At 33.9% G+C, this 22,239-nt stretch overlaps 1 protein-coding gene across 5 annotated transcripts in view; it reads left to right on the forward strand.

Annotated features, from left to right (window-relative positions):
• The window catches only part of SLC35A3 (solute carrier family 35 member A3), a 43,891-nt gene extending 25,146 nt beyond the window's left edge, over nt 1-18,745 (forward strand). For 3 of the 5 annotated variants that reach the window (XM_058538620.1, XM_058538618.1, XM_058538621.1), the window contains exons 3-8: nt 1,654-1,808; nt 1,889-2,011; nt 3,887-4,058; nt 8,274-8,392; nt 10,015-10,148; nt 14,928-18,745. In XM_058538620.1, coding sequence (XP_058394603.1) covers nt 1,654-1,808; nt 1,889-2,011; nt 3,887-4,058; nt 8,274-8,392; nt 10,015-10,148; nt 14,928-15,018 — 794 coding nt within the window. In that variant the 3' untranslated portion in view covers nt 15,019-18,745. Of the gene's footprint in view, nt 1-1,653; nt 1,809-1,888; nt 2,012-3,886; nt 4,059-8,273; nt 8,393-10,014; nt 10,149-14,927 lie in introns of those variants that run through there. The other 2 variants (XM_058538619.1, XM_058538622.1) reach the window with 2 other exon arrangements.
• Nucleotides 18,746-22,239: the final 3,494 nt, after the last annotated feature.

Genomic DNA, 22,239 nt, shown 5'->3' on the forward strand with positions numbered 1-22,239 from the left:
ACAAGATGCAAAAAACAGAAATAAACTGTAAAGGAAAAAAATAGATAATTTTTTACATTAAATGAAAATGTACATTAAAATGAAAAACATCTGTATATCAAACCAAGTGAGAAGAGAAGCCACAAACTAAGAGAATATAGTTATATCACATGTAACTACCAATAATTAATATCCAGAAGGTACAAAGAACTCCTACAACTCGATAAGAAAAAGACAAGCAACTCAATAGAAAAGGACAGAAGATATAAATGGGCAATTTACTGAAGAGGAAACCTGAATGGCCAATAAATATATAAAAAGATGCTCAGCTTCGCTAATTACCAGAGAAATCAAATTGAAACCACAAGACTCAATTTCATTACCTCACATTGGCCAAAATAAAAAGTCTAACAATACCAGGAACTGGCAGGAACGTGGAACAAGACTTGCCCTAAACTGCTGGTGAGAAAAATATGTGATAGCATTAATTATTTAAAAATTTAATTTAAAAAAATGAGTAATATTTTAGATTTTTTTTCCTGCTAAAACTAAGAAAAACTCTTTTGGTAATTTTTATTTTACTTACATAATTTTTTGACTATTATTTTAGGGTGAGGAAAAGATGAATATAATATAGCAATCTTTAAAGTTTTTTTCATTTAAAAAAAGTTTTCATAATCAAAGTTTTCAAGTTTTATGTTAGGAAAGAAAATTATTGGTAAAGTGTCATTGTTGGTAAAGTGGTAGGGTTCCTTAGAATTTATCCTTTTTCTAGGAGTTTATATATCACTTAAAGTTCTTTGGACATTTTTTGTGATTGATACTGTAGGTTGGCTAGCTCAAAGTCCATTTCCAATTCCTTTTTCCCTTTCTTGTCTCTAATGTGGAGGATATAAAAGACGAGACTTGATTTCCCAGCTCCCTTGCAGCAAGGGGTAGCTATGCACCACAATCCTGGTCAATGTGAGCGAAGAAGATGCCTGCTAGGCCACTGTTTTCTCCTCTTCTTTCTTGCTGCCTAAGAGAAGAACCAGAGGTACAGCAGTCATTTGGTGACCTTATTGCAATAATCATGTAGACAATAGATGAAAAGCATGAAGGTAAAAAGCCATTATATATAGAGAGAGAGCTTAGGTCCTTGATGTCATCACTGAGCTGCTGTAGCAGTTTTGGTCCTGGACTCATGATATGTGAGACAAGTCTCCATGGGACTGAGCCAGTGTTGGTGGGGTTTTCTGTTTGTAGCCAAACCCACTCCCTAACTGATTTACCTTCATTTTATGTAAAGAATTCACAATTATTAATTGGCATCAAATGGCTGATGATAAAATGGAATGCACAAAATACAAGATTTTATAATGTTGCTATGATAAAGTAAGAATACTGGGTTGAAAAATTAATACTTTGAGTTTTTGTTCATCATAAATACATATATATAATCAATTTGTATTTCTCGATGAAAGAACAGAAGGATAATGCTCTTCTTAATATGCTACCTTATATTTAACATTTGAAATATTAGCATCATTAAAAGTATATTTTAGGCCTAAAAGTATCTTAACATGTAGCCGAATTTCCTTTTTTACAGGTGAGAAAGCTGAGGCTTGAAAGAAGGTATGTAACTTATTCAGAGTTATTTAATTACTGATTTTGCCCATTTCATGTTTTTTCTAGAATGTAGTCTAAGAGCACTGAATCGAATACTACACGATGAAATTCTTAATAAACCTATGGAAACGCTTAAACTTGCTATTCCATCAGGGATATATACTCTTCAGAATAATCTACTCTATGTGGCACTGTCAAATCTAGATGCAGCTACTTATCAGGTACTGAAAATACATTTTTAGCAGTCCTTCTAAGAAACAAACAAACAGACACTAATAATATTAGCTGTTTTCTTTTTCAGGTCACATATCAGTTGAAAATTCTTACAACGGCATTATTTTCTGTGTCTATGCTTAGTAAAAAATTAGGTGTGTACCAGTGGCTCTCCTTAGTAATTTTGATGACAGGAGTTGCTTTTGTACAGGTAACTATTCAAGATAAGTATACCTTTCATTATATCACAGTTTCAAAACCTTATTTATTGTGCATGAAGAATATGGTTCTATCATTTGTTGAAGCAAATAAATGCTTCTTCTCACAACTGATATATTTTTTGATGGCTTCCTTTGAGCAAGATACTACATTGAGACTGTAAGTGATACAAATAAATAAATAAAAATCAAATTATCTGACATAAAGAACAATCTAGTTAGGGAAATAAGACACTGCATGTAAAACAAAGCTGATTTTTACTGGATACCTGGAGCATTTGAGAGTAATCACTCCCTTATTGCCTATCAGCTTCCCTGATACCATTCTTTCCTGGTGATTCCTTATTGGTTTCCTTCCTAGGGGTCCTCTTCCTTGATACTTCCTTTAGATATTGGGATTGCTGGTAGGCTTGTTATTTCTCTTAAATTATGTCCTTATTTTTGGAGATTTCATCCATTCTGGAGGTTTTTATTAAAACATATACTGATAGCTTCTTGGTGTGTGTCATCAGCTCTTGTTATCACCTGTGGTCTCAGATTTGTATATCTAAAAGCCTGTTGGACATCTCTGCTTGGTTGTTCAATAGGCTTTGTAAACTCAGCATATCCAAAACTAAACTTTACCTTTTCCCTACCAATCCTGTTCTTATTTCTATTTTTTCCAGTCATTATTTACTCAGCCTGGGATTTGTCCTAGACTCTTCCTTCTGCCTGTACATCCAATCAGTCTCTAAGACCTTACTGATTCTCCTTTCTAATTCTTCTTGATTTTGTCCTTGTCTGTCTGTCTCTAACATCACTTCCCCAGTTCATGCTGCCTTTGTTTCTTTTTTTTTTTATATTTTTTTTGTTTGTTTTTTTGTGAGGAAGATCAGCCCTGAGCTAACATCCATGCCAATCCTCCTCTTTTTTGCTAAGACTGGCCCTGGGCTAACATCTTTGCCTATCTTCCTCCACTTTATATGGGACGTCGCCACAGCATGGCCTGACTAGTGGAGCATCACTGCGCACCGGGGATCCGAACCCAGGCCGCCAGCAGCGGAGCGCGCGCACTTAACCGCTACGCCATGGGCCGGCCCTGCTTCTTTGTTTCTTACGTGATCTTTTGCCTCCTGATTTTTTTTCACTTTAGTCTTACCCATCCCCATTCAGCCTCCACTTAGTCATCACTGTGGTCTATCTAAAAACAAATCCAATCATGTCAATTTCCTGCCATCCAGAGGCTCCCATCACTTTCCCCAGAGTGTGGCATATATATCTTGAATAAATATTTTTAATGGTTATTTTCAGTGGGTATTACAAACCCATATCAAACCCATATTTTCATAGATATTACTTTAAGATAAGCTAAAATAGGTATTAAAATTTTAAAAGTGAGGTATTTTAAATTAAAATATCAAGTAATTAATAGTTGAAGTAGAACATGGATTTCACAAAAACCATAACGGCAAATAACTGAAGTTTCAGGAATACGTGTCTACAGGACAAAACCAAGAATGGTTAGCATGATACCATATGGATCTTCCATAATAAACCAATAGATCCAGACTCATTCTTGCTGCTCCAACACTTCACACTCTGGATTTTTACAACTGAACTGCTTGTAGAGGCTATTTTGTGCATCTGTGCATTTATTCATTCTCTTTCTCTGTTTTAGGGTATTTTTTGACATTATAAATTCTAACAGTAATATCACTGTGGGAAAAAAAATAAAATGATTCTAAGGTTTTCTTTCAAACGCTCTCCTCTGCAATCCGCAAGAATGGTATTGGTTTCATTTTTATCTTAAGGTCTAAGAGTGGGCTGTAAATATGCACTTTGTAAAATTATAGGAATTAAATTTCAATTTTGTTTTTCTTTTTGATCAGTGGCCCTCAGATTCTCAAGAGCTTGATTCTAAGGAACTTTCAGCTGGCTCTCAGTTTGTAGGCCTCATGGCAGTTCTCACAGCATGTTTTTCAAGTGGCTTTGCTGGGGTTTACTTTGAGAAAATCTTAAAAGAAACCAAACAGTCGGTGTGGATAAGGAACATTCAACTTGGTAGGTTTTAAATGTTTTCTAATATTATTTTTTAAAGGTTATATTATTATATTTTAAGGTTTCTATATATCTTTAAATAAGTAAGTCTCTCATAAAATCTGCTCTTGATCCAAATATCTGACAAGGTTTTTGCCTTTTAAATAATTGTTTTAAATTATTTTAAATAAATGCCTTTTATTCAAGATTATGGAATTTTAGGTCTATGACATAAGGGTGTATGTAGCTTGTTTCTGTCTTCACCATTTTGACCCTTAGTAACTATCTTTGGTTACTTCGTTTTTTCCCTGGAAGATGTTGCACGTAACTTACGTATTTTCCTCTTGGAAAAGGAAATTAAGATACTTAGCAAATTTCAATGATATGATACAGTGTGATCAACCATAGTCACCATGTTGCATATCAAATCACCACAGTGTACATTTTAAATATCTTTAAATTTTATTTGTCAATTATTCCTCAATAAAGCTGAAAAAATATACTTAAATGGAGGAAGTTTGAAATGATGAACCTTCCTCTCAGTTTTAAAATTTTAATAGACCTTTTAATTTCAAGATGTTATGTTTTAGCTTTAACTATAGCATTTTTCTAACTAGTTTAAAAGAAAAAAATCCCACATATTGAGGGATTGCCTTTGAACGAATATTTAAACTATTTATGTACAGTATTCTAACATTTAATTCCTCATACAAAGATTCCAGCATTTAGTATTTCTGTCATATACTCATTTTGGAAGATGTGAGAAGCAGCTCAATTGGCAAATCAACACATTCAATTTTAAGCCTCTGTCCTTGTGACTTTGGAGCTCATCCTTAAACTGTTCTTTTGTGTCCACGTCAACTTAATTGGTATACCATGTCTCTCTTGATAGCAGTCATAACAGGCCCTTCTAGGTCCTACACAGTGAATTCTCCATACAACTAATGGCCTGTATTTTAAGTCAAACCATCCAAAACCTTCCAAATTTGATTCAAGTCCCTCCTGCCAGCTATTTTCAAGTAATGTGATAACAAACAAACTGAACCTTCATTTTATCACATAGGATTTATTTAAATTTCTCTGCAAAATTTATAGAAATGTGTCAAGTTTCTTTTTTAAGAACTTTCAAGGTAAATATTTTGAAAGACAAAGTTAAATTAGCTTCTTTTTGTTTAATTTGTCTAGAAGGCATGTTCACAGGCTTGAAAATCATTAAACAATATAACTCACCATTTCAGAAAGAGTGTATCTGTAGCGTAGTGGTTAAGAACACTTGGTTTTGTAGTCAGACGGCTCAAATCCTGATTTCAGCACTCATCACCTGTGTAGCCTTAGGGACGTTACTTAACCTTCCTCTGCTTCCTTTTCCTCCTTATAAAATGTACTTAATTTTAGTGCTTCATATGTTGCCATGAGGATTAAATGAAATAATGCATCTAAAGTGTTTAGAATAAAGTACCTTGCATATAGTAAGCACTAATATTAGCTATTTATATAAATATGCAAATATCAGAAAATAAAGAAATATTCAAGATTTGTGTGAGTTGCCCCAAATTTTTTTGAATTATAAGATAAAAATGAAAGGTCAGAATTCATGATTCTGTGGTACTTCATGGATTTCTTATTGTTTGGTTTGACCTCGTAGCACAATCTAATGGTAAGCTGACTCAAGTTTTGAGAAGGATACATAAGCAAGTTATAGATAACTCAAGATTACAAAAACAGAAATTAAAACAATGTAATAGCATTTTTCAAACATCAAATTGTCAAAGATTAGCAAATGGATAAGATCCAGCATTAGCCAGAGAGTGGAGAAACAGGAACTCTTATTATCTATGGTTGCAAGGAGTATAGATTGGTATAACCTTATTGGATCTCAGTTGGGGAATGTTTAACAAAATTTTAAGTAATTAAAGACTTTGACGCAAAAATGCTACGTCTGGATAATAATTTATCCTACAGATATACTTGCACAAGAGCACAAAGATAAATGTCCAAGGTTATTCATTTCAGCATTGGTTATAATTGTAAAAAATTGAAAACATTTAGAAGACTAGTTAAATAAATCATCAATATGATTAAATAGTATAGTGGTTAAAATCATGGACTCCAGAACCACTCTGCCTGGATTAAAATCCTGAGTCCATCACTAACAAGCAGTGTGAGCTCGGGCAAGTTTATTTATCCTCTCTGTGCATCAGTTTCTTCGTCTATAAAATGGGCATAAAAGTAGCTACCTCATAGGGTTATTGTGAATTAACATACATAAAGCACTTAGAACAATTCATTGCACGTGGTATTATGTATGTATTTCATATTATTATTATAGTTATTACTATCTATACAATGGAAAATTATGCAACTGATAGAAAGAATGTAGTCGATCTGTACATACTGACATGTATGTACCCTTCTGTACTATATGCTTTTTTTTTGTAATTATCAAGTGTTTTTTTGTTGTTGTTGTTAGGAAGATCAGCCCTGAGCTAACATCCATGCCAATCCTCCTCTTGTTTTTTTTTTGGCTGAGGAAGACCGGCCCTGAGCTAACATCTATTGCCAATCCTCCTTCTTCTTTTTTTTTTTTTTTTTCTCTTTTTCTCCCCAAAGCCCCAGTAGATAGTTGTATGTCATAGTTGCACATCCTTCTAGTTGCTATATGTGGAATGCCACCTCAGCATGGCCGGACAAGCAGTGTGTCGGTGTGAGGCCGGATCCAAACCTGGGCCACCAGTAGTGGAGTGTGTGCACTTAACTGCTAAGCCACGGGGCCAGGCCTCAAGTGTTATTTTTTATTTTATTTTTTTTGTGAGGAAGATCAGCCCTGAGCTAACATCCGACGCCAACCTCCTCTTTTTGCCGAGGAAGATTGGCCCTGGTCTAACATCTGTGCCCTTCTTCCGTTACTTTATATGGGACGCCGCCACAGCACGGCTTGATACGCGGTGTGTCACTGCACACCTGGGATCCAAACCTGTGAACCCCGAGCCACCACAGTGTAGCACGCGCTCCGAACCGCTATTCCGCCGGGCCGGCCCCTATCAATTGTTATTTTTATAATTAAAAAAACTAATACCCTTGGAAATGTTTATTTTTGTAATTTTGTATTATGCTAGTATTATTTTCATGTTCGAACTTAGATATATTAAAATGATAGAGTTGGCATAAGTAAAATTTTAGAAGGAACATTTCATATACCTTTCAGTTCCTTTCCATTGTGGAATACTTTGATTAGTTACAGCTTTATAGAAAAATTGCTTCATGTGGGCCAGCCCCAGGGGCCTAGTGGTTAAGTTCAGCGCATTCCACTTCGGTGGCCTGGGTTCGGTTCCCAGGTGCAGACCTACACCACTCATCTGTCAGTGGCCATGCTGTTGCGTCAGCTCATGTACAAAAAGGGAGAAAGATTGGCAATGGATGTTAGCTTAGGGTGAATCTTCCTCAGCAAAAAAAGAGGAAGATTGGCAATAGATGTTAGCTCAGGGCGAATCTTCCTCAGCGAAAAAAAATATAAAAATTGCTTCACCCTGCACTCTTTGACTATATCTTACCAGAGACTACCCTGAAGAAGTGGCCCCTGTAGGCATCAGTTTCTTTATTCATAGTTTAGGATTGCTCTTGGAAATCTCTTAGACACAGTGGTAATGTGATAAGCTCTGTGGGAGAGGTAAGGGATTCAACAATGAATAAGATATAGTGTCTGCTCTCACTGAGCTGACTTTCCCTAACAGAGACTTCAGTAACGACGGATTCTGATGTTGCCTATGACTATTTCTTAGCTCTGTGTTTTTGGATATTACTTATTGTACTTCAAAACTTATTAATAAGGAAAAATGCTATCCCACATACCTGAGCTTTTATATCTGCATGTATGAATCTGAATATATGAAAATCTAGATCTAGCAATAGGAAGATACAAGATACAATGAAATATGCCCAAAGTGAGCATTTTACAGATATTTGAATGGGACAGCCATATAGTCATATAAGGTACGCATTATATTTTTTTAGTGCTCCAAAGTTGATAATCTCTGTTCTTTTTTATATTTTCATGTGTTTGTCTTACAGTCATAATATAATACTAAGTATACTTTTGTTTATATAAATATCCAAGTAAAAAATTTTTAAAGTAGTCAAATTTTATCAAAAAGGAAAAGTTAAGTATAAAATTATTTGGAATGTCAATGGAAAAATATCTCTCCAGACTAAATGACATATGACATAGACATTTTTTTTTAGGTTTCTTTGGGAGTATATTTGGATTAATGGGTGTATACATTTATGATGGAGAACTAGTATCAAAGGATGGATTTTTTCAGGGATATAACCGACTAACCTGGATAGTTGTTGTTCTTCAGGTAAAGCATTTAAAGTCTCTTTATTTTAATATAGAGAATCAAAGTAGCTACTGATGTACTGTGAGGAAAAAAGGTCCCTCCTGTGAGTGCTCTCATTATATCTAGTTTATTCAGGGAAATTAAAATAGACCTGGTCTTAATGACATAATGAAAACTTATTTTGAAAAGGGGTCGTGAATGAACTTTGTGGTATTTAAATTTAACATAATGAAAATGCAAATTTAAGACTTAAAGAGTTGAAGCTGAAGGAAAATAACTTTTCACTTTTCTACAATTCTTATCATTGTACAGGAAGTCTGTGGTCAGCCTCATAAGGCTCAAGAGGCAGATCTAGATATTTAAATCTGTAACAGTTTATAGCCTCATATTGTAGTTACATATTAGAATATTCCTGTCAAATTACCTCAGTTTATAACTTGAAATTGTTCAAGCGTTGATTAATTTCATCTTCAAAAAATGCTTATTCAGTACCCGGGAGGATATAAAAATGAAAATATAAGTCACTGCCCTCACAAAGCCTTTCTCTAGAAGTATTTGAAGCTGTAAGGAACAAGGTCCCTTAGGGAAGACGGGTGACAGTAGCAAAGGATAGTTGTGTTTCGAAAACAGGAAGGATACTTCTGTTTTTAAGATAGGAGAAAAGAAGACAAGGATAAGTGAAATTTCAGAGAAAATTTGAAGTAGAGATAGGGTAAGTCAGGAAAGTCTATGTATAATGGCTTTTATCCTGTCAAGGAGGGAAGCCCTCTTCCCTTAAGAAGGGGCTACAGACTTGAGTAAAATAAAAAGGGTTTGGTACTGTTGGTATGAGGGATTCAACAGGGAGTAAATAGATGAGTGAGAACATTGCCAAAAAATATTGGCCTCAAACATCAATTGTAGTGAGCTAAACTGACATAATTCATGACTTTCTCTAATAAAGCTTCTGTCATTTGAAGAGGTGCAGTGAAAGTTGTTAAGGTGGGTAACCCAGATTTGGGAGCTGGTAAGTAGGGTTTATAGAAAATTTAACTAGGAGGTATGGTAAAACCTCATTATTTAAGTAACCACAATTTGGAACTTGAGAGCGATTTGGTAGAAAGTTCTTTCTACACTCTTAAAGAAAGAAAATGATTAAAATTATGCTTTAGGAAAAAAAAGTGCTTTAGGAAGAGTAATCTGACAGCAATGGAAGGTGGATTAGAATGGGGAGAAACTAAAGGAAGAAATCCAAGTTAGGAGGCTATTGAAAGGCTAGTAAAGTAACTTTCAAAGTACACTTTATTTTTCACTCAAAAGTAAAAATATTTCACTAATCAAAGTGACCGCATTTGTCTGAACAAGAGATGTTTAATTACTAAATTGGATGAGGATGGATGTTTTATTTGTAAGATAGTCAAACTCCATTATAACAACTGCAGATTATGCTGGTGGTTACTTTATCAGATACCTTTTGAAATGAGGGCTATTTCACAAAACCTAGAAGTCTATTGATTATAAGAGATGTTTAATAAAAATCACTTCCTATAATGGGATTAAATTTATAGGCCAAAAGCCTAAAGCTTCACTGAGTAATGAGATTGTTTTGAAAAGCAGTTTTATATATGTTTGTTTTTTAAAATAATCTTGTAAAACTTTTGCAGGCACTTGGAGGTCTTGTAATAGCTGCTGTTATTAAGTATGCCGATAATATTTTAAAGGGATTTGCAACCTCTTTATCCATAATATTATCAACACTGATATCCTATTTTTGGCTACAAGATTTTGTGCCAACCAGGTAATATATTCTTTTCTATTTCTTTAAATTTCCAAAAGTATATAAGAAAACTATGAATTCTTCATGAGACCTGATCTGAAAAATTTTGTTCTATTATAACTTTTGAAGAATCATGGAAATATAGTAAAAGATCCATTTAACTATCTTTTAAAGGATATTTCAAATTAAATGCATGAAAGAAAATCTTCCACTGGAAAGTTTTTTATACAAATTTGGCTGGCCAGAATTTTCCCAGTAGATCTGAATGGTTTTTTTTCCCCCAAAGTTAAAAATCATATTAAAAAAAAGTTAATAAGTCATATAAAATCCTAAGTTATATAATGACTTTGTAAATGCAGAATTTATATAGCTAAAGCTAGGAGAGTGGATGACATTCGTGAAGAGGATAGTTTATATAGAGAAGGTGGCTCATGAGAAAATTCTCTTAGGTGGTGGCAGGAAGAAGAGTAGTTTGGAAAAGAATTGCAAAAGGAATGATGAGTGAGGCAGGAGACTCAGGACTGTGTAGTATCATGGATGCCAAGGAAGGAGACAGTCAGGAAGCATGAAGTATAATGAATATCCATTACAGATGGTATTAAAAGTCCTATTATTTTTTTTAACACTTATTAATTTATAATCCCAGAGTAAGGAGATTGTATTTTAATGGATTTCAAGTTACCATTCTTGGTTTTCCTCCATCTTCACCCCCCTTCTCATCTTCTCATCCTCTAAACTTTGGAATTTCCCAAAGATATGTCCTTGGACCTCTTTTGTCTGCACTCACTCCCAGGGTGATCTCTATTCTCATGGCTTTAAACACCATCTATGTGCTAATAACACTCAAATTTAAATTTGAATTTCAGGCTTGTATATCTAATTGCCTATTTGACATTTTCACTTAAATGTCTACTAGATAACTCATTTCCCGTCCCTGTCAGGGTTTCCCAATTTAGCAAGTGGCAGCACCTCATTCTTCCAGATGCTTAAACAAAACTTGCCCTTGACTTAGGAGCACAGTTTATCCACAGTAACCTAAGAGAGGGCAGATTCTATAGATATGGATATAGATAGATTTACAAAAAGAAGTTAAAATGTATGGAAATTTTTTATTTTCTGAGTGAAGTAAGAAGGTCATCAGTTTCTCTTTTCTCTCACATGTCATTCTAATTGAAACAAATCCTGTCAACTCTTCCTTTTTAGTATCTCCAAAATCTGACCATTTGTCACAACCTCTACTACTACCATCCTGGTCCAAAGCACCCTCATTTATCATCAAGATTAAGGCAATAGTCTCCTGACTTGTCTCCTTGCTTCTTCTCTTCACCCGTGCCCCCCAATTTTCTCCACTCAGCAACCAGAATGATTCTTTTCAGTGTAAATCAGATCATATCACTACTCTGCTCAGAAACCCTCTAATTGCTTCCCGTGTCACTCAAAAGTTGTCGTCATCAATGGCCCATTTGATTTGGCCCTCAACTACCTTTCTATCCTCATCTGATATTACTTTCCTCTTGTTCATTTTTTTTTTTAAGCTACAGTAACGTCTTTGCTATATGCTTTGACTTGCCCTTTAGTCTTGGAATACTCATCCCTTACATATTCACATGGCATACTCCCTCACATCCTCAGGTGTTGGCTCAAGTGTCACTTTATCAAGAGACCTCTCCAAGTCAAAGAACACCCCTCACCATTCCAACTTTCTTTCCTCCTTTCTTCAGAAAACTTATCACCATCTGATAAGTAAACAAGGCCAGAGCTTGGTACGTAATAGGTACTCAGTATGTTTGTTAAATGAATATTCAAGACCTTATTTTAATACAGCTAGTAAAATTCATTTGCATTATTGAGAGTTAGTGAGATAGGATTATGAATGAAATTTGGCAGTAGAAAAATATATACTCTTTATATTTCTATATTGGACATTGATGGTTTGATTCTTCTCTAGCAACTTGGACAGGTCTGGGACATGATGTTGAGATCTGTAATTTTTCTCAGGCATTAATTTAAAAGTATTTCTGTTTTTAGCTTGGTATAGGGATGAATTACTTAGCTAGTGAGACTAGCCTAACAATTAGCATCTATGTTTTAATGATGCTTTATTCCCTATTCATTAAATGGGGAAACTATGTGCATGAATAGTATTTGAGAATGTTTGGAACTTGTACATTTTCAGGGTACACTTAAAAAGCCATACCTTTTTCAAAAAATAAAACCTCATATAAGGCCAAGGGTGTTAACTTTAAATCTTTGAATCATGCAGAAAATAAACAAGTAAATGAAAAAGTAAACCAATAGAGGGACTAAAGAGTAGTAGTTTAAATATCAGTAAGATACACCTGCATGTAAGTCCATGTTTCTGAGGGAGCATGTAAGGTGTGTTGGAATGAAGATAAAAAGAGAAAGGACAATGATACTGTTGTTATTGAATGAATGAATGAGCATTTTGAGAATATGTGTAGGACACCAAGACAGATGGAGGAGATGGATTATGTTTCCTAAAATAGATAACTAAGCCCTCTATCTTTATGTATTCTTACTTTCGTGATAAACATCTTTTAAGCAAAAAATCCAATGACCTAAATTCCAAATGTAATAATATATTTTCCTTTGTTATTCCCCATTTCACCTCCTGAAACTGATTTTTGGTTTGTCAGAAGTAGTACCCCGTACCTGCCTTTCTCATTGATTGTTCCTTTGGTTAACTGTCAGTCATCACTCACACTCTTGTTCTTCTTTATCCACTGCCATGTCTTATGTGTCCTCTGTATGAAGATAAGTCCCAATTTCTAGAACCCCATTTTCAACTGACTGCCAGACATCTCTACTGATATCATATCACCAATATTCCCTTTCCTATTTTTCCTGTGCTCATTATTTTGCTTATTGGTATTACCATCCTTGCATTTAGGCTTCCTTATTCATTTATCAAAAATTTGTGTCCACTATGTGTTTACCTGTCACTGTACTAGATCCTGGGAGAACAGGAATGCATGAATAAGACATGGTTTCCTGTCTTCAAGGAAGTCACGATTAGAGAGACACACATATAAGTAAATAAATTATAGCAGTACGATCAATGCAGCAGTCGAAGTTTATACACAAGTATTTCCATTCGAAAGAAGGGGCTCAAATACTTGAAATAATCATTAAATTCTGATAGTTTTTTCCCTAACAAAATTTGTTCTCTCAGACCCATATAAAAACAGCTGGCTTGAGAAGCAGGGATTTCCTGACATTACTAGGTATTCAGGTAGATCCTGTTAGAGATATCATAGAATGGATTCCTACAGTGGGTAGGAAGTTGGATCAGACAACTTTTCAGATAAGCATGTGATTCTATGCAATTCCGGAGTTCCGGAAAGCTAAGAAAAGGTCGTAATGACTGACAAAGTTTTCAGTCAGAAGCTTATCCAAAGCCTAAATAATTACCAAATATTCCTATGGTAGTAATTTTCTTGAAGATACATTATAGGAAGTTTTATGTTATCTTAATCTTACATGTATGCCTACATCCAAGGCTTTTGAAAAGTTGTCCGTTTGCATCAAGTCAAAACTAGATATTTATCACAACAGATAATGATTGAGCACCTTATATATGTTAGGCACTGGGGGTATAATGATGATTGAGGAGCACATGTTTGAGCAGGGGAGCAGACATGTAAATAATGCATTTTTTAATATAGTGTGATGAGTGTTATCATAGAGTAATTCTGCCTAGGGGAGTGAGTCTTGGACACATTAGACCTGAGTTGTTATGAATAAGCAATTTTCTTGGGAGAAAGGGCATTGCAGGCAGAGGAATAGCATGTACACTGTCCTGAAAGGCACGTTATGTTCACTGAATGGAGTGGCTGAATTACAGATTGGGTGGGGTGGAGTGTGAGAGGTGAGGTTGGAGGGACCACATTAGGAAGGCCCCTTTATGTCATAATAAGGATTAGTGATCTTTTTCCTTTATAGAACAAATGTTTTTTTTAAAGCAGGAAAGTGACTTTGAACTGTTAATGGAAACTTCAAAACCAAGACTAATTCATGTTCCTGTAACAGCACTTTGAAGAATGTGCATGTTTAAAGTTAAGATGGGTATTCCAGTTTACATCCAGTTTAAGTTCCAGTACCAGTTTAAGTTCATTTCCAGTTTATAGTAAGGTATATTATATCTGTGGATAGATAAAAGAAACCAAGTCTCCCCACATTTAATGTAATTCCTTTTGTAAAGCATCCTATAAAAATTGGTCCTCAGTTTTGCTTGCTACTACTTTGGATTTTAAACTGAACTTTACTTTGCTTTGAAAATAATGCAATTTTCCCTTTATATTTTCAAGTATTTAAAAAATTGAGATCTTTTATTATTCAATGTATTGCAAGCAAAAGACATATTGAGGTGAAATACAACATTTACAACATTTCTGCTTTGGGAGACAATATAGTGCAGTGGATGAAAGTGCAGGCTTAGCTCTAGAGCAAAACATACCTGGTTTGAATCTCATCTTCCACTTAAAGTTGTGGAAATTTAAGCAAGTTACTTAAAACTCTCTAAACCTCAATTTCCTCATATATAAAAAAATGAGGACAATACTAGTACTTCTTCAGAGGGTTGTTGTGAGAACTAAATGATGTAATGCTTGTAAAACACTTAGCTGAACACCTGGAATGTAGTAAGTACTCAGTATTTGTTAGCCATATTACTGGAATATTTTTTCCCAAATTATAATTGTTTTTATAGTAAAGAAATAGAAATAACTTGTTTTTATTTTATCTAATTTTCTCTTTTTCATTTTTTCTTCACCTATTTAGTGTTTTTTTCCTTGGAGCCATCCTTGTAATAACAGCTACTTTCCTATATGGTTATGATCCCAAACCTGCAGGAAATCCCACTAAAGCATAGTCATATATATCTTTAACTGGTTTTTCACAATGGTGCACTAAGAATCTCAACATAAATCTTGCACAGAGGACTTCTACAAATTCTAAGAAGATATCATTATGCTGAATGTGATCATATTGTTCAAACGGTTTGAAAATATAAAAGTTTAAGGATAAAATATATGTATATGTAACAAAATACCTATTGCATCTAGAGATCAAAACTTGAAAGTATTTCCAGGGATTAGAATAATTATCGGAGGAAACTTGAAATCTGAGTTTAAAAAGATTTTACCTTTTTGATTGCTGCAGAAATGTCCTATGCACTCTTTGCAAGAGCACACAAATGTCAGATATCAATTTTTGCAAATTAGATCTATTTAATCTTATTAAATGTTTTTATCTTACTCTTTCTGTACAGATAAATCACATGGAATATTCAAAGTTTGAAAATTATAATTACCTATAAAGCTGTGAAGAAATAGAAGTATGATTTGAAAAACATTTTCATGTATCTGAGATTTTTATATTTATACAAAAGATTACTAAACAAAGGATTGCTAAATTTTATTCAACTACATAAAAATTGATAAAGTAACGTTCTGGGTCTGATTTCTCAGAGAATAAAATTCATGTTTAAATTTAGTGTAGAGAAATACATCTATTTCTCCATCTACATTTTAAGATCTTTAGTGCTTTGAAACTGCTGAAAGCAATCCAGTTGCTCCTGTGCTAGATAGTAGTAGCCAGTGACTTTTGCAATAATGGAGTTTTGTCCTTAATCTCTTAATTGCATTTCTTTTCTGTATAAATCAGATAAATCCTTATATTATTTAAATTAAATTTCTATGTTAATTGCCATTAAAGTTTTAAAACGTAATTTAAAGGGATTACTCATTTAATAATTTAAAACAAAATTATTATTATTGTCTAATATCTCCATTTGGAGAATTTTGAACTACAAAGCATATACGGTATACAACTAGAACATTTTTAAATAAATATTTCACGCATTGATCTGTAAAAATTTCCTTTAATCTACAACTGTTGACAAAAACAACCAACAAAAGAATAGTAGGACACGTCAATGAATTGAGACCAAAATGACTTTTCTTGGAGACATTCCAGATTGCCGTGATATTACATTATTTTAAGTGGCACTATAACTATAAATTCAAGGCTGCTCAGAAGAAGTTTTTAGGCTTCTCATAAACTCACCATCCCCAGGAATTCTCTCATCACATGTCTGGGAAGGTAGCTAAATTCTGAGTTCCCTTTCTGTGGCCCTGCAGAAGCTGCTGGAAAGGAGCCATCGCTTTGCTTTAAAATAGTGGTTCTTTTCCGTTTTGATTAGCACTAGAGTTGAGGTTGCAAATTACATAAGTTATTTAATAAATTGGTTCCAGGGAGAGAAAATATAAAAGAGATGAGAAAATGAATTAACGGGCAAAAATACCTTCTAAAACTGGAATATGGGTTTAATTTAATTATTGACTAGAGACAGAATTACCTATTGTGTATAAGAAGTATTTTACTTTTTTTCATTCTTACTTTATATATTTTTAAAAGTCTCCTGTTCTAATAGTGTAAAAACTGTACAAAATAAGTATTTTTATATAGTTCTAATGAATTTTGTTAAGCAGAATTTGGCTCAAAAAATACTATGATACAAACTGTTGGGGACTCTTGGCTACTTAGAACTAGCTGTGCAAACCTACTCCCTACAGGACACAGGCCTAATCTAGTCCATCTAGAGTTTAAAAGTGTTTAAACTTACAAAATATTTTAAATGAATTTGCTGGTGATTCCAAATTGGCACCAAGCCAACTTTCTGGAAGCCTGACACAATTTTCAGTGACCACCTTTTAAAGTCAAGTTTAATAACTTTACCACATTTTTGAGCATGGTGTTTTAGACTATAACAACATTCAGACTTACATCTTATTACCTACTGCTAAGTGGAATGTAAATCTTGCAAATGCACAGGATTTAAGACTGAATATAAAGATTCATGTTCAGCCCACATTGAAGTACTAGTTGGGTACTTGTGTGTTAATTCAGTGTGTGTGCATTTACAATTAATTGTTAATTCAGGTTTAGTCTGTCTGTATTTTAACACTTCAAAAAATGATACAAATTATTGGACATCAGACATGTTAGTTACAGTAATATTTTCAGGTGTCCAAAATAACACAATTTTCAAGATTCCCAACAAAGTTTATAAAAATATAATCAAGAGTTGTGGGAAAGGACAAAGTAATCTAAAGTATATTTTCAAAGCAAACTTTTATTAGACAGGCATAGTTTATATTTTGCTTTTCTAGTAGGTTTGAAAATGTTATTAGAGATGGGGTTGTGTAGTTTATAATTTTTAATTCATCAAGAAATAATCATATTTGAGAAGGTGGACCTGTATCCTAGATCATGTCATATATAAAGATAATGCCATTTTCTTGTGTGTGTATTGTGTGTTTTGATGACCTCTAAAAGCCTTATGGTATCAATGTTTTATAATGATGACTCCTTGATTATTTAAATCCTTACACTTTTTAAAATTTGCTTATCTCTCAACTGCTTTGTTCATTATAAAAATGTGCAAATTCATGGGAGAATAGTGCCAATTGATAGTTCTATTAAAAATTAAGAATATGGTATTTGGGAAGAAAAGTTTGAAATGCAACATGTACATGTTTCACAAAGTAATGTTATAAATTCTTGGTGATTTTAGAGAAGTTGTAGGCTACTTTTATGGTGGAAAATGTGGTGTAAAGATGCAAAACTTAAATGTTTACATCAATTTATATTGAATGTCACAATTTCATAGAAGGAAAGGTAGTTTGATATTTAAACTAGATTCTAAGAAGACAGAATCTGAAAGGAAGCTAATTGACTTTGTGCTCAGTAGACTTAGTGTAATACTGACTATTTTTAAGAATTGATACACTTTTCCTACATATCAAATTATTAGACTTTTAAAATATCATTGTATAGACTTTTAAAATGTCATTGTATAGTCATTCAACTAAGTTTTGTTTTGTTTTTAAAAATAGTTTAGCATCACTCATTTTATTTACACTTTCATTGTTATAATATTTAATTACATGTGGATGTATGTTTACATAAGAAGAGGTTTATAAAAGTTATTTATGCTGTATTGAGAGTCATCTTAAGAATCTCCTGGATATGTAGCATATTTAAAGTAATTATAGGACCAAAGAAAAAGCACCTTTACTAAAATCTGGTCCTATGTGCCTTGCTTTACCAAATACCTGACTTTTCTGGAGGATATTACTGTAATTCATAACTTTGGACACATGGGCAAAATTAAGATATTGTGAGAATAACTATAATTCAGTTTTTGATTGTTTCAACGTTTGCTCTTTAAATCTAACAGGATATTAAAATAGGTATATTATATAAGCATTAGTAATCAGTACTTATTTAAATAAATTATGGCACCATTGCTTCATCATTGAGCTTTTGAAACTAACAGTTGTATATAACTGTCATTTTTTTGTTTTATTTCATATTATAAGATCTAATTTACTGTGATTTTTTAAAATATTTTTTAATGATTTGGATTCTGAATTTGTCTATATATGTCTGTGTATTTCATTTGTTTAGAAAGATTCTTTTGGGTTTGGGAATGTGATTTGTATATTTAAGTTTTTTATGGACATAATTCAAAAGAATGTATAAATTGGTCTTTCGTTAAATGGCTTTTAATTGATAAATTTCTCTTTGTCATCTTTTGGTATCCAGTTATTATCTATTTAGTAGGTTTATGGAAATAGATTATTTTCCTAATTATGTAAATTTCTTCCTGTATTTTCTTGTTTCCCGATTCACCTGTGTGACTTAACCATGAATTAGTCTCCTCTCTATATATCATAAATGAGTCACTGATCTTTTCCCTATCTCTCTAGTTACCTTTATCACATGTGATCTTCCTTCCTTTTTTCTAGCCTGTGCTCTAGCATGAAAGACTGGGTTTTATTTAAACTAGTTATAATTTCTCTACCTGTATGATGATGACAGACTAAAATATTTTTTGTTTTAAATAATCTCTTTACTACCCTCAAGGTTAAATAATTACAGTAATTGGTATATATTTTCTTCAAAATTTGAAGATAATTGTTTCTATTGTGACTATCAGTTCAATGCATAGAGAGCAAATGATTTGCAATATAAAGAATTTTATTCCCACTTCTATTACTGAAATAACTTTGTACAAAATGCTTTGTTTTAAAAGATCACTGAAATATCAGCATTTTTTTTTAATTTTATTTATTTATTTTTCCCCCAAAGCCCCAGTAGATAGTTGTATGTCATAGCTGCACATCCTTCTAGTTGCTGTATGTGGGATGCGGCCTCAGCATGGCCAGAGAAGTGGTGCGTCGGTGCGAGCCTGGGATCCGAACCCGGGCCGCCAGTACTGGAGCGCGCGCACTTAACCGCTAAGCCACGAGGCCGGCCCGATATCAGCATTTTTTTTTATTTTTTATTTTTTTATTTTTTTATTTTTAATTTTTTGTTTATTGCAGTAACATTGGTTTATAACATTGTAAAAATTTCAGGTGTACATCATTGTACTTCTATTTCTGCATGGACTACATCATGTTCACCACCAAAATACTAATTACAACCCATCACCACACACATGTACCGAATTATCCCTTTCACCCTCCTCCCTCCCCGCTTCCCCTCTGGTAACCACCAATCCAATCTCTGTCCCTATGTGTTTGTTTATTGTTGTTATTATCTACTACTTAATGAAGGAAATCATACGGTATTTTTTTAATGTATACTTTGGTATCTTCTTGTGAAAAGCACTAACTGAAAATCTTTCAATTCTTTTTGTATTGGAATACTTCTTTTGTTGAAAGTATATCACAATCCTTGAATCCCAGTGATATGCAAATCCACCTCATAATCAAAATGTTATAGATGCTACTGCCGTTCAACAGAGTCAGATAATGACCAGCATTAGTAATCATAATAGTCTTTCTTACTGTTCTTAAAAAGAGAATTCCTTCAAAGCAGGATTGATTACATACAAACTCCAGAAAAGAAAATAGCAAAGAGGAAATAAATTGCCTTCGAATCCCAAAGATTTGAAATTCTACTATAGTAGAAAATGTCATGGTGACTGAAAATTCAGAGGTTTCCCAAATTCACCTTCAGGTTTAATAATTCACTAGATAGAACTCACTGAAAGCTATTATATTCACAATCACATTTATTACAGAGAAAGGATACAAATTAGAACCAGCCAAAGGAAGATACACATAGGGCCGAGTCGAGGAGGGGTCCAAACTCCTGTTGTCCTTCCCAGTTGTCCACTCCCTGTGGAGTCACGGACAGTGTTATCTACTCTGGCCACAATGTATGATAGTACACACAAAATATTGCCAACGAGGAAAGTCACCCATGCTTTGTTGTCCAGATTTTTATTGAAGCTTCATTACTTGGCATGATTGATTGATTCTTTGCCCACATGGTTGAACTAACACACCAGCCCTGTCCCTCCCTGGAGAACTGGCTGACACTGACATAAGGCTCCAGGGGCCCATCGTGAGTCATCTTGTTAGCATAAATTATCAGGTGTGGTCTGAGGGGCCCACATGAATAACAAAGACACTCCTATCACAGGGACCTCCTAAAGATGTAGGCCAGAACTTTTTTTAGAGTAAGGCCAAATTCCCTACTACACAGTGACCATTCATCTCTATACACATATGAACTGATGAGGATGACACAAACAATGACAATTGTTTATAGAGACTTTTAATTCATACATTGTCTTTTGTGTGTGTGTGTGAGAGGAAGATTAGCTCTGAGCTAACACCCAATGCCAATCCTCTTTTTGCTGAGGAAGACTGGCCCTGGGCTAACATCCGTGCCCATCTTCCTCTACTTTATATGGGACGCTGCCACAGCATGGCTTGACAAGCAGTGCATCAGTGCACGCCCGGGATCCGAACCTGCAAACCCTGGGCCGCTGAAGCGGAGCGCGAGCACTTAACCGCTATGCCACCAGGCCAGCCCCTACGTCGTCATTTTTAATTTCAGAAATTTTGTCAAATGATTCTGAATATATGACTCAAGGGTAGAAAAACATGTTTATAATCAGATATAGTGCTAAGTAGCATATATTGTATTCAGTTAGTTTTCAGTTCTGATGTTTAATGATAACTTTATTAAATGCTGGAATATTTTAAAGAACAATAAATTTAAAATTAATTTATAAACCTTTTATATGCTGTATATTAACATACAATTTTGAGCTAATTTTAAATTACCATTAACCATCACTATTATAAGGAAGAGTTAATAGAATAAAACTGATGTCAGTTGTTACTGTGGCTCACAGTGGGGCTTCACTGTTGATTGATAGGTCCACATTTCTAGTCATCTTTTACTAGGGTTAAGTATCAGTCCTCCATTGGATCTAATCAGTTTTCTTCATTTATGCATGTATTTACATTTATTCATTTAGGATTTCTAATATGTTAAAATAACTTCTTTAAAAACAAACATGGTCTTCCTTTGGAAATAAAGAGTTTACTCCAGATATACACTTCCATCCTTTTTTAAGTAGAACTCATTGAAGGTTTAAAAGAATAATGAAAGTTGTTATAGTGTTTTGGGGTAATCATCTGAAAATCCACTCTTGTTAAAATGTATTTTAAATGTAGTGTGTTTAAGAGGCTTAGTTAAACGTGCTAAATCAGACTTCACGTGTACTTTTAACAAAATCTGTGAATGTGTGTGTGTGTTTATGTGTTGGCTCTTTTTTTCTTTTGCGGTGAGGAAGACTGTCCCTGAGCTAACATCTTTGCCAGTCTTCCTCTGCTTTGTATATGGCACGCCACCACAGCATGGCTTGATGAGTGGTATAGGTCAGGGCCCGGGATCTGAACCTGCAAACCCTGGGCCGCCGAAGTGGAGCATGGGAACCTAACCACTACACCACTGGGCTAGCCCTGTTTGCTCTTTTAAAGACACTTCATATACAAAAATACGATTTCTAATAATTGAGGGTTTAAGTTTTCTCCTTTAAGCTAAAGTTTTATCATGTTCCATTTTATTTTATTCTGCTTGGATAGTAAATACAGCAATTAAAAATTATAATACTGAGTGCTTTTTCTAATATATGCAAGCTGCTTCAACAGATTTTCTAAATATTATAGCAAAGGTAGAGTAATATTTCTTGGGTAATGATAGGATTACAGAAAATCAT

Source organism: Diceros bicornis, chromosome 4, assembly GCF_020826845.1.
Source record: "Diceros bicornis minor isolate mBicDic1 chromosome 4, mDicBic1.mat.cur, whole genome shotgun sequence".
NCBI classification, from domain to species: Eukaryota; Metazoa; Chordata; class Mammalia; order Perissodactyla; family Rhinocerotidae; genus Diceros; species Diceros bicornis.